A 13,797-nucleotide genomic window follows, 5' to 3' on the forward strand; every position below is an offset into this window, starting at 1 on the left:
GGCTACATACATATCCTAGGTGGTAGCACTTATTTCATTCTTTCTTTCTCTCTTTTCTTCTCTCTATCTTTCTTTGAGTAAGGATCCCTACTCCTTGTCGGGGTGGTTCTCGCTTGCTTCTTCTTTTGTTTTTGTTCTTGTTCTTTTGCGAATGTCGTTTGATGTCCTCCTCTTAGTTGCTTTCTTGGTTGTAAGTTCTCAGTCCCATAGACCTCTATTGGTCTTTTGTTGGACATTAATAGGTTTATCTTATCTATCTTATCTTATCTATAATAAAACTCTTAGGAGTTGTACTCTACCTTTCTTGATAGAAAGACATTTTAGCTTCATGTCTTTAAGAAGAGTGAATGCATTTAAGAATATAACTAAAATAAGTATGTTCTTCCATAATAAAAATCTTAGGAGCCTTTTCAATGATGCCAAGAATTATATCTTATAATTATAAGATATATATATTTTTCAACTAATATTTGTATTTCCAAACTATCTAAATTTATAAGTACATTAAATTATGTAATATTTTAACAAAATTTTTTTATTTGATGTTTGCATCAATGTATACTAATTGATATTTTTTGAATATTTATATAAACTCATATTTGTATAAGCATAAGTGATCTTTTAACACTTATTTCAAAAACCACCCCTCCTAATATTATTTGGAATTAAAGATGGTGCTTTTAAATTTAGTCAGATCCACAGTTTTAAAATTTTGTCCTTATCATCTCACAATGCAACTGTTTATCATGGAGTTGCTCGTGTGCATGTTGACTTACCATTTATACAATTTTTTAAAATTTTGTATAAAAAACAATTTTCCATAGTTAAAACTTTATAAAGTTGAGGCATTCAATGTTTTAAAATAATCATGTCCTCACTGAGTGTAGCTTGTGCATTCCAAGAATTGTAATTAATTATTGGGGAGGGAATTCAGATCATTTTGTCGAATCAATAATAAAGTGGGCCTCAGTTTCTAATAGCTAAGGTAGAAACAGTATATGCTCATTATTTGTTTATATTTATATTTCCAATTAATTGATCCGAGTAGAATTAGTCTATATTTATTATTTATTTTTAATTATATTTGTTAATAACATATTCAACCACTTTTTTATTAGATATTGATGTAGAGTACATCAATTTTTCTTAATTTTTTTGCATTAACTATAAGATATCAATGTAAGAGACTTTGCCAACTTATTTGTCATTTTATTTTTCTATCATTTGATAGAGTAACAATTTTTTTTAAATGTCATAAAAAAAATGTTAAATTTAATAAACTTTTCAATTTTTATCGATGTTTAAAATTTATATAACAATACAAATATTGAATAATCTAATTATTTCTATTATAATATCAAAAGAATTGTGTTTATGATTGTCTGCCCTTTGGAATGTTGGGTAGTCATTTTCTATTACTATACAAATTGGACAGATGGTTATATGTTGTTTGTGAGATAGTAGTTTATTTATGATAATTAGTATCACTCTATTCCTAATCTACTACTACATATGTGGTTGACTATCAATGACTTTTATCAAATTCCTTTAATCATTTGTCATGCTTAATACAATATCAAAAGGAAAGTCCTTTTTTTATGCAGCTTTTTAAAGAGGGAATACATATTATATGGAGGAGGTATACCTTAAAATTTGGAAGGTAGGTAATTTCATATATATATTTAAGAGGACTGGTATCTAGTATAGCTAATTTGGTGCATACACGTATTTTTAAGAGTATATTAGACGTTGAAAATTAATATATTATTTAATTGTGATTATTTCATTAATGTATAATTTGAGATCTCTTATGTATGGAGGATAAAAAAGTGATCATTTAGAAATTCTCATCAATACTTGCTTAAAAATCTTTTAATAATTATACTCAACCACCTAAAAAAATTTCAATACATTGTATTCTATAAATATCAACAAAATTCTACAAGTCTAATTGAGATTCCCGAATTTTGATTAATAAGAATTAAAGTGAATGATTATTTATACAATAAAGTTTAATAATATTTTTTTGAAGAAATACATTTATTGATGAATTTTTTATTTTATTTTATTTTTTTTTCTATAAAATTAATAATTAAACATTTGGGATCTTTTAACTCTCTACCTCAATGTTTGATTGTTGTGTTTGTCCATGACTCAATAATTGAGTAAATGCATCGACACACTCCTTATATATGTATGTTCTTTCAAAGATTGGTTTATTAAGCTTTCATCTTTATATAATGTCAGAGCCTTCTAGAAACCCAATGATAAATTGACAATTAGAAAGTCGATGCAAGTGTTTAACAACTCATTCTCATGATGGTTTAGAATCGCGTGAAATTTTATGTATGTTTTTTGTGATTAGTAAGATGTTTTTGAACCATAAATAATTAATGAGAATTTAATGTGACTATTTTGTCAGGATGATGGAGAGGAAGTCATAGAGATCTAAGATGCATTCAAATTTGTTTGTTCTACTTTACGCTAGGCATAGAGGTATAGATCTTAAGGGCCTTTCAAGATTATGATCAAGGTGGTGAAGGATTTATGGATGTTAAGGAGTTTTATAAATTCTCTTAATAGTGGCCTTGTCATGCCACAATTCCAATGAAATGGATCTTATTGCTTGTTTTTATTTCTGTTATTGAATTTATGTTTTTATAGTCTTCTTTTTCATAATTTGGATATTAGTATGTGTTGGCATCTAACATAGAAGTATTGTAATTGTTGGAAGGCTTTGGCTAGGAAGATTTTAATTTTAGGCATTTTTAAAAAATTGTTATCAATTTTTTTATTCCTATTACATGACAATGTAGAGCCTCTTTAAATAGACTTTCAAATTTATTTATTTTTATTATTATTTGGGAAAGTTAGATTGATGTTTTATAATATGGTAATCATTGTTTGTTGTCTATTCTTAAACATCATACACTAAGAAAAAAAAATAAGCTTGCAAAAATAAGTGAGTTTTGACTATTTAACACTTTTACCTTACACTTTTATTCCCTAGATTTGACATTTATGTTTGTATAAATACTTTTAGAATATTTGTCCATATAGTATTAATAGATGTACAATTATAAAATTAAATAAATATATTATAATAAACAGTACACAATGCACTACAAATAAGTGTATGTGTGAAGAAAAAACTTGCATCAGTTAAGAAAGGAAAATATTGAAGAAGGAACTTGAGTGAATTCATAGGTAGCTAAAACAAGGGAAATGAATTCTGCACTCATTAAGGAAATGTAAAAATAATGGGAAAGATCTATTTTATATATATATATAGTATATATCTATAATTTTGAAAAAAAAATCTATTTCTAATATTTCGTTTTCTTATCTTGCTACTAATGGAAACAAAATATAAAGACACTTCCCATCATACTAACAAAATAAATTTCAATCCCCTCACTGTGTTAGAAATATAAGGAGGTTGTGAGATTCTTGGTCTTATTGCATCACATTGACAGGTCAGAAGCTCAGATCATGTTGGAGCAAACCAGAAAAAACTGCAAAGCCAATGCTAATAGGCCCCATTGTCTTAGGGCTTGTTTTGTTGTGGGAATAGGAATAGGAATAGAAATGAAGAATAGGATTTGGAAGGAAAAAAAATGGGGAATAGGAATAGGAATAGAGATAGAAATAGGAATAGGACTTGTTACTCTACACTTCATTTGGTTCTACAAAACCTGAGTAATCATCTGATTTGAAATAGGAAAATGGTGATGAAAACAAAACAGAAAGAATGGTAGATCATCCTTTCAAACATATTGAAGAAAGTGTAGCGCTGAGATTGAGGTTTCAATTGACTATGTGATGTAGGAGCATCCAGAGGTATAAGGGCAATCCTGTGTCACCCAAAAAAATGTACTTAGACTTAGTTTCTATTTCATGTGTTTACATTTCTAGATACCCATTTGGGTCAAATAAAGGTTCCAACTCTCACAATTCCACTATCAGTGTTCTAGGTTAGAGTATTTGAACACCTTGGGATATGTGTAAATGCTGGAAAAATAGGAGTATGTAATTGAGCCATAATTTTAGTAAATTAGAGGGTTTAAATTGGCCAAATGAATGTAATTGTAATTTAGAGCATTCCAGAAAAAGAATCAGGTCAAAAGGCCCCATGGTTTGAAAGTTATCGCAATTTTTCAGTTTCTGGAGACCTCCTAAGAATGCTTCAAAGTCAAGTTAGGGGCATTAAATAACCTCAAAAAGGGCCAAAAAATGGGGGACGAGCAAAGCTGGTCCATAGGGCTATAGAGCGCTTCAAGAGCTTTTCGAAAATGTAAACGGTTCGTCAATTGGAGCTACGGTTCAAAACTTATGGGTCCCGAAAGTTCAATTACCGTTTCTGGATTCTTCTAATTTTGTGCCGACTTCTAATGTGCCTTCTGGAGCCTTCTATTTGGTTGGTGGATGCCAACTAGCACTTTCTAGAATGTATTCCTAATCCTTAACCCTTCGGGGTCTATTTAAGAATATTTCTGGCATTGTAAAAGGCAGTTCGGAGTGGTGTTTGAGAGAAGGTACTGAAAAGAGAATTTATCTCCAGATTTATGCTATTGTAAGCCCATAGGGCATGTTTTGGAGTCTGTTTCTCTGTACTAAGTGTACTAGCATATTTTCACAGTTAATAAAATTTTTCCTTTCCTGTTGTGTCCATTCTGTGCTTGGGTTGTGCCCCCATCACTATGCCTCTAGAGCCCTAGTTCAGTTTTCCTACAAAGATCTATTGCACTGCACAAAGAATTTTATAGAGAAGGTAGGTTCAGGTGGGTTTGGAATAGTTTATAGGGGTGAATTGCTAAATGAAACCATGGCTGCAGTGAAGAGATTAGAAGAAATTGAGGAAGGGGACAATTAATTTTTTCTTAGAGGTAGCAACTGTCAATAACTCATCCTAATACCATTTGGAGCCTTTGGAAATGGATTAACAACAACACAACCATTTTTGACATCCCAATTGGGCATATTTAGTGGCATGCTTGTGTGAAAACATACAAATTCAAGTCTTGGAGGACTTGGCTCAGAGTACTGCTATGTTGATGTCATTAATACAGTGGCCCAACCAAGCATTTGGGAGTCTCCATTTTAAGGGGTCACCATAACGAGGATGTGTATTCTTTTGTTAATAGACAATGCATTGCAAATAAATGATGGTGTACCAATAAAGTGTGGAACAATAGAGTCGATAATTATAACACTCTAGTTTTACTTGAGAGTGTGGGGAGTTTGAAAGATTTGAATCGGTGAGGCAAATTTAAGCTCGAACAAGCAATGGCTCATGCTAGGATAAAACCACAAACAGAAATAACAATTACATGCAAATATAAACAACATCAAGAAATAATAGATCACACAAAAGAGAACACAAAATACCAAGATTTAATGTGGTTCATCAAATCCTTGGGCTACATCCACCAAATAGCAAGTTCAATATTATTATGATCTAGTGATTACAACCTAATTACAATTTGTAATCCCTTACAACCCAATACTGCCACAAGAAGCAATTTTTGCATCACACCTTATGAAACAATCCCTAGCCCTAAGTCCTTTTATACAAGTATTTTTTCCACTTTAGGGTTAAAATTAGTTACAACATGTCAACCATAAAATGTCAATATAATATGTATAGTACTTCCTTGATCAGTCACTACAATCTAACAACTCATGCAACATACTTCAAAATCGAATAGGGAAATGGAGTGTAGCGGACTTCAAAATTTTATCAAATAAGAAAAAGTTAAAATAAGAATAGGAATAGCTATTCCAATAAAAAGTATTTTTAGAATGGACACATGCTCATTTTGGGGCTAAATTGGGAATAAAAATTCTAATTCCAAATTCCAATTTAATGTACCAAATTAAGGATTAAAAATAAATTATTATTCTCAATTCTACTTTGATGCACCAAACATAGAATTGAAAATAAATTCCAATTCTCCATTCCTGTTCCAATCAAATTCCAACAAACAAACGGGTCCTTGGCTTTTTGTAATGTGGATCTGCCTCCCACCTTTTTTCCACACATTTTTCTCCTCGTAATCAAATTTCTTGAGAAGTGAAATGGAAAAACAAATCAAGCCTTGAAACGAATTTTTTTATGGTCATAAATAATTAATTATATTATGATAAATGAAAATAAGATTAATGATGTGACAAACCATACAATGATTAGTTTTATGTATATTTGTGCACTATTAATGTTACCATGAGCATGGTTTCCTCCTGTGATTCTATTTGTATGTCTAGATGATAGGTTGTTAATGGTTTGATTTATGAGCAATAGGTTGGTTTGTCAAACTTTTTTTATGCCCAACATTATATCATACCTTAGATATTGTAGTCCTTATCATTTATTCCAAACTTTATTGTATTACATTGCATTGGAAGAGTCTTTCTAGAAATTGGTTGTAAGATATTAGGGCTTGCTATGAATCACTTTCTTGGACTTGTGAAGGAAGCCTTAGACACTAACAATCTATTCAAAGGATTAAATTAATCATAATAATGTAGACAGGTTATCGGCACATAGAAGAGCTAACACTGGCCAACTAGCCACCATTGTTGACTCAAGTTGCGTAAGCATTATTTTTAGCCATTCACAACCAAGTCTTGCTATCAACTCTACCATCCACAATTAATTTCTTATCTAAAAATCATTAGTAGTATTTGTATGCATTTGTTTATAAATACAATAGATTGGGAATGTCTTTAATAGAGCTCTTTTATGAGTTTCTCCTTTGTTCCTTTTTTTTCAACATGGTATCAAAGCCAAAGGAAGAAGATCCATTTCGTTTGTGGGGGTTTTGTTTTTAAGGTTGAGGCATCATGGCCTAGCACTTCCTTGTTTATAGGCAATGGAATTTGGAGCTTCCCTTTAATTGAGTTGGTGGCATTAGATATACAAAGAAAAAATTGCCAACTCTCTTAGTTGGGAACTGGCACATCGTGAGTAACTATTTGCAACAATTATGTTGTTTGCAGAACAAAAAGGATGTTTGTAATTTTTAATAAGTTAGACTACATGAGTGATATCATAGCAGTAAAGAAGTTAAAAGTCAAAAAAAATGGAAGATCAGTGAGTTCTTTTGTTGAGAGATTAGGTTTTGTTATTGTGTCCTTGCTTCAAGTGGATAATATAAAATCGTTTAAAGAGATTGTTAACCTTGAAGATGTTAGTTTTATGTTGTCTCGAAAAGTCCTTTTTTTAAAATGGAGTATTCATTTCTCTATGATTTTTTATTGTATGAGGCTTTGATACAATTTAATCATATGTTACTAGCGGAAATGGTGAATAATGGTTATTATGGTACGATGTATTGGTACTTGAAATAGAATCTTTAAGAATTTTGGCTTGCATATAAGTGTTTCTAGTATTACACATATCAGTTATAGGAGTCTTATGTGATTGTCTCAGGTGCATAGAGTTCCAATTGGTGGTGAGATGATGTGTTAAAGGTTATTGTTACGGTGCAATAGTCTTTTGAAATGTGTGTTCTAATTTGAGATCAATATATGGGTTGACAATGAGAGAATGTGTCTATCTAAATATGAAGGTTATGTCGTTGTCACTGATTGGTCATATAAAATAGTATTGTTGAGATATCTCTTAATAAGTGTTGTTTAAATTATGTGAAGCTAATTATCATATTTGGATGGTTTTTGAAAAGAGACTTGTCCCAAATAATGTCCTAGAAGTCATAAAAAATAAGCATTGATGGTTATTGATATTGATAGGTTATGGATTTTGGGTAGATGTTTGGGTGTTAGTCACATTTGTTAATAGGAAAAGTAAAAATGTATATTGTACCTAAGTTGTTATAAGGGGTACATTATTGGTTGTACCGACACCCTAGAGTTTGATTTGATATATTGATGAACCATGTACCTGAAAAGTATTCTTATAGAACTAGCAAGTACAACAATTGGGTACCTAGGTATCTCAATAGATAGATTTATTTGTATAATTGCATTGGGTTTGATAGATGCATGTGCCATATTTTAAGGGTTTGTGGGTGTTTCATTTTCAAGATTTATTGATACCATAGTAGTAGATTATCAAGTTGGTTTGGCAACTACTCCAAAAGAACAAAAGATCATTGTTTCCATTTGGAAAAGGTTTTTGGCAAATCGTATTAATTTTAAATAATACTATAGAAATATATCATGAAAGAGTAGAAACAATTGACAAGACTCTCATTCCTAGAACAAGAAAGGCAAAACAATCTTTGTTTGGTCAATTTAATTCTCTAGGAGATTCATCTAAAATTTTGTTGAGCTAATAAAGCTAATTTCTAAGACATTGGAAAAGGATGCAACAATTCTTTGTAATTGTCTTGTTATTGATGAACTCATGTTTATGAAAAGAGCATTCAAGGAGGCCCCTCTTTGATGGGAATATTTTTTCACTCTATGACCTTGACCAATCACCTATCAATCTATCAAATTCTTAATGGCTCAATACTTTTTGCTCTCTTATTCTATAAAAGGGATTTCAATTTCATATATTAGAAGTTCTAAACTCTTGTATCGGATATGAATTAGCTTGAATGTCTTTTATATATAAATAAGATTATTTATCTAAAATGACATTATTTGTACTTTGAACTCTTGAAACAATTTCCAAATATCAATGAAAATAATTTCAAATAATCTCCATATTTATACATCGAATATACAAGAAAATAAGATACTAAAGATACTATAATTTTTTCCATTGCATATTTCTTATAATTGAATGTATAGCTTTTTTATTTCTTCAAGTGGAAAACTAAATTCTTAGATATTTTTATTAATTTATAATTAAATATTTTAATTTATATTTAATATAAATAAATAAATAAATAACACAACCTTATATTTTTCAAATGACTGTTAAGAATTGATATACAATAAATAAACTCTAGAAACGCACAACTCTTGGAACTGAGTAGACAATTGATAGTTGAGATGTATCATTGCTTTCCTTCATTGAATTGTATCGTTGCTTTGCTCTATGCCATCTCTTACCTTTCCTCTTCCGCAGTTTCCACATATTGCATATTTTTCGCATACATTACATTGATATCCCTTCAAATATACTTCAGTATTGCATAAACTGCAGCCAATGTACTCATGACAAGGCCGTAGTTTGAGCAGGGGATGTTGGGGATGATGTTTGGGATGGATGATTCCATCTCTCCATCTGCTCTGCATACTTTTCCCAATTCCTCTCTTTGTTATGTCCTCCACCAATTTTTCCTTGCTATCTTCTTCACCATCACTCAGTACTTTTACCATTTCCATTCCCCTCCCACTTACAATCTCACCATTTCTATCCACCACCACTACTCTTGGCTCCAAGTAGCAGTTCTTATTTGCACTAGCAAGACCCGGCTCCACTACCATAGGCTTCCGGTAGCATGAGCTAGCAAGACCCAGTACCATTCTTCTCACCTTCACTATCCTTTCATCTGTTCCCATTCCATTCATCAAGTCCTTTTGCAAATACTTAACACGCCGCCAAAATCTGTAGATGTCAGACAAGGAGAGTGTTGCTATGCCACACATCTCCGACTCATTTTCTTTGAGCTTCTCACAAGCCTTGTCATAATCATCTGAACTGATTCCATATCGCTGAAGGGCAACATAAAGCACATTGAATGCCATTCCCAACGTTGTCAAAGCAGAATTCAAGTGAGGAGCGAGCTCTATCATCTCCTCAGGTGTAGCCACGCACAACAACGTCATAACTCCACCACGATCCATCACCTCCATGGCCTATCACCAAAAACTCCAATTTCTTATCATTAAGAAATCAAGTATAAATAAGCTCGGAGATTTATAGCGCATAGCTGAACTGAAAGGTTACAATTGTTCTAAACTCACCTTGTTTGAGAGAAACTCGATATTTTGAAAGACGAACTGCAACGTGGATGAAGAGTTGAATCTCAATGTCTCCCACTCCGTCTTGATCAGTTCTTCTTCACGAGCTTCAGAAATTGGATACGCCTCCACTCCCCACCTCTCTATCATCGGCATTGCATCTTTGCTTGATATCCTTCCCTTCTCGTCCACCACAAACACGAATGGCTCAATAAGATCTCCATACCTATATTTTCCCTGTGCCTGAATAAAAGACTCTGTTCTCTGCTTTATCAACCATGGATTTGGTACCACGGGCCACGGAGCATTGACAGCCGCTCTCTCAAACTCCTCCCACGTGTCTAAAAATTGTACGAATGGAACCCAAACTACTTCTACCGAGTTATTTGTGAAGCCACTCTCTTGCATTTTCACATACATCTCTTTCAGGGAAGAGGTGCGCATTATTGATACATCAAGATAGGTGATGAGCAGTAACATCAATTTTCCCTGTAAAGCGGCAACCTTTACCTGCAATCATCATTCTCTTTTACTCTTACAACCTAGCCTCAAATATTTCTTCCCAATCAAAGCGACATTAAATTATTAAAAGTGAATAACTCGAAAACATTACCTGACGGTTTCCACTGAGCAAGAGATAATCTGTTTCTCCAGTTACCAGCAATTCTTTTAGCAATTCAAGGTTGCTCTCTCTCGGAGTGTTTCCTAAAAAGGCAGCTCGATTCAACATATAAGAAGACATGTCTTCCCACGCCGACTGGAAATTTAAGTTGTTTTCATCTAATTGATGAGTGCTACGGAAAACTCTAATGCTACCCGCTACTTCTTTAAAAGATGCGTCCAATTTCTTATACAATGAGGAAGTCCTGAAGTTATCCGGCGTATGAGCCACGATTTTGAGGGCCGCACTCCGAGAAGATATTAATGATTTAAAATTTATCCCAAGATATATGATTTGCAACTCTTTTGAATTCTCTTGCAGTTGCTGCAGGTTCTTTCTCATTAATTCTTCGTACCGCCCAGAGCTATCGCGAATATCAATGACGAGGATGATTGGATTTTGTCGTTGAAGTGAGGATGGATGGAAGGGGTTTTCATCTGCGTCAAGCAGAAGCCCTTCCTCATAAAATACCCTTGTTAGCACCCCTTCCAACAACAGAGCCCTTCTTCCTTCTTCACCCTGCAATTGGAATGCAATTAGAATTAGTTGATGCAATGTGGTATAAAATTTCGTACCAAATAGAAAAGAAGTAATTCTGCAAGTTAAACATATCCAATCTAAGGCCACCTCTAAATTCAGATTGTTAGCCAAAACAATAATGGAACTCCACAAAGAATAATAGATCACACAGAAGAGAACACAAAACACCAAGATTTAATATGGTTCATCAAATCCTTGGGCCACGTCCACCAAACATCAAGTCCAATATTATTATGATCTAGTGATTACAACCTAGTTACAATTTGTAATCCCTTACGGCCCAATACTGCCACAAGAAGCAATTTTTGCATCACACCTTATGAAACAATCCCTAACCCTAAGTCCTTTTATACAAGTATTTTTTCCACTTTAGGGTTAAAATTAGTTAAAACATGTCAGCCATAAAATGTTGATATAGTATGTATAGTACTTCCCTAATCAGTCACTACAATCTAACAGCTCATGCAACATACTTCAAAATCAAATAGGGAAATGGAGTGCAACGGACTTCAAAATTTTATCAAATAAGAAAAAGTTAAAATAAGAATAGGAATAGCTATTCCAATAACAAGTATTTTAGAATGGACACATGCTCATTTTGGGGCTAAATTGGGAATACAAATTGTAATTCCAAATTCCAATTTGATGTACCAAACAAAGGATTAAAAATAAATTGTTATTCTCAATTCTACTTTGACGCACCAAACATAGAATTGAAAATAAATTCCAATTCTCCATTCCTGTTCCAATCAAATTCCAGCAAACAAACGGGTCCTTGACTTTTTGTAATGTGGATCTACCTCCCACCTTTTTTGCACACATTTTTCTCCTCGTAATCAAATTTCTTGAGAAGTGAAATGGAAAAACAAATCAAGCCTTGAAACGGATATTTTTTATGGTCATAAATAATTAATTATATTATGATAAATGAAAATAAGATTAATGATGTGACAAACCATACAATGATTAGTTTTATGTATATTTGTGCACTATTAATGTTACCATGAGCATGGTTTCCTCTTGTGATTCTATTTGTATGTCTAGATGATAGGTTGTTGATGGTTTGATTTATGAGTAATAGGTTGGTTTGTCAAACTTTTTTTATGCCCAACATTATATCATACCTTAGATATTGTAGCCCTTATCATTTATTCCAAACTTTATTGTATTACATTGCATTGGAAAAGTATTTCTAGAAATTGGTTGTAAGATATTAGGGCTTGCTATGAATCGCTTTCTTGGACTTGTGAAGGAAGCCTTGGACACTAACAATCTATTCAAAGGATTAAATTAATCATAATAATGTAGACATGTTATCGGCACATAGAAGAGCTAACACCGGCCAACTAGCCACCATTGTTGACTCAAGTTGTGTAAGCATTGTTTTTAGCCATTCACAACCAAGTCTTGCTATCAACTCTACCATCCACAATTAATTTCTTATCTAAAAATCATTAGTAGTATTTGTATGCATTTGTTTATAAATACAATAGATTGGGAATGTCTTTAATAGAGCTCTTTTATGAGTTTCTCCTTTGTTCCTTTTTTTTCAACATGGTATCAGAGCCAAAGGAAGAAGATCCATTTCATTTGTGGAGATTTTTTTTTTAAGGTTGAGGCATCATAGCCTAGCACTTCCTTGTTTATAGGCAATGGAATTTGGAGCTTCCCTTTAATTGAGTTGGTTGCATTAGATATACAAAGAAAAAATTGTCAACTCTCTCAGTTGGGAACTGGCACATCGTGAGTAACTATTTGTAACAATTATGTTGTTTGCAGAACAAAAAAGGAGGTTTGTAATTTTTAATAAGTTAGACTACATGAGTGATGTCATAGCAGTAAAGAAGTTAAAAGTCAAAAAAATTGGAAGATCAGTGAGTTCTTTTGTTGAGAGACTAGTTTTTGTTTTTGTGTCCTTGCTTCAAGTGGATAATATAAAATCGTTTAAAGAGATTGTTAACCTTGACGATGTTAGTTTTATGTTGTCTCAAAAAGTCCCTTTTTTAAAATGGAGTATTCACTTCTCTATGATTTTTTATCGTATGAGGCTTTGATACAATTTAATCATATGTTAATAGCAAAAATGGTGAATAATGGTTATTATGGTACGATGTATTGGTACTTGAAATAGAATCTTTAAGAATTTTGGCTTGCATATAAATGTTTCTATTATTACACATATTAGTTATAGGAGTCTTATGTGATTGTCTCAGGTGGATAGAGTTACAATTGGTGGTGAGATGATGTGTTAAAGGTTGTTGTTACGGTGCAATAGTCTTTTGAAATGTGTGTTCTAATTTGAGATCAATATATGGATTGACAATGAGAGAATGTGTCTATCTAAATATGAAGGTTATGTCGTTGTCGTTGATTGGTCATATAAAAGAGTATTGTTGAGATATCTCTTAATAGGTGTTGTTTAAATTATGTGAAGCTGATTATCATATTTGGATGGTTTTTGATAAGAGACTTGTCCCAAATAATGTCCTAGAAGTCATAAAAAATAAGCATTGATGGTTACTGATATTGATAGGCTATGGATTTTGGGTAGATGTTTGGGTGTTAGTCACATTCGTTAATAGGAAAAGTCAAAATGTATATTGTACCTAAGTTGTTATAAGGGGTACATTATTGGTTGTACTGACACCCTAGAGTTTGATTTGATATATTGATGAACCATGTACCTGAAAAGTATTCTTATAGAACTAGCGAGTACA

The 13,797-nt window shown here is 32.3% G+C and overlaps 1 protein-coding gene across 1 annotated transcript; it reads right to left on the reverse strand.

Annotated features, from left to right (window-relative positions):
- Positions 1 to 9,720: 9,720 nt before the first annotated feature.
- LOC149529309 (protein SIEVE ELEMENT OCCLUSION B-like) lies at positions 9,721 to 11,902 on the reverse strand. Its single transcript, XM_089808131.1, has 3 exons — positions 11,783 to 11,902; positions 10,493 to 11,059; positions 9,721 to 10,389 (listed from the first exon to the last, which is right to left on the reverse strand). Exons 1-3 carry the CDS (start codon positions 11,900 to 11,902, stop codon positions 9,862 to 9,864), a joined length of 1,215 nt encoding a protein of 404 aa, XP_089664257.1. The 3' UTR covers positions 9,721 to 9,861.
- Between the last annotated feature and the right edge of the window lie 1,895 nt (positions 11,903 to 13,797).

Source organism: Cupressus sempervirens, chromosome 11 (genome assembly GCF_028749045.1).
Source record: "Cupressus sempervirens isolate cs-2001-9-10 chromosome 11, ASM2874904v1, whole genome shotgun sequence".
NCBI classification, from domain to species: Eukaryota; Viridiplantae; Streptophyta; class Pinopsida; order Cupressales; family Cupressaceae; genus Cupressus; species Cupressus sempervirens.

Bases quoted from the DNA above. Each gene is read 5' to 3' on its own strand.
- LOC149529309 (XM_089808131.1), bottom strand. From the start codon at position 11,902: ATGTGTGCAAAAAAGGTGGGAGGTAGATCCACATTACAAAAAGTCAAG. The intron at 11,060-11,782 runs GTGCGTCAAAGT...TTCCAATTGCAG, and splicing joins TATTTTCAATTCTATGTTTG to GGTGAAGAAGGAAGAAGGGC. The intron at 10,390-10,492 runs GTAATGTTTTCG...TGATGATTGCAG, and splicing joins TGCTCAGTGGAAACCGTCAG to GTAAAGGTTGCCGCTTTACA.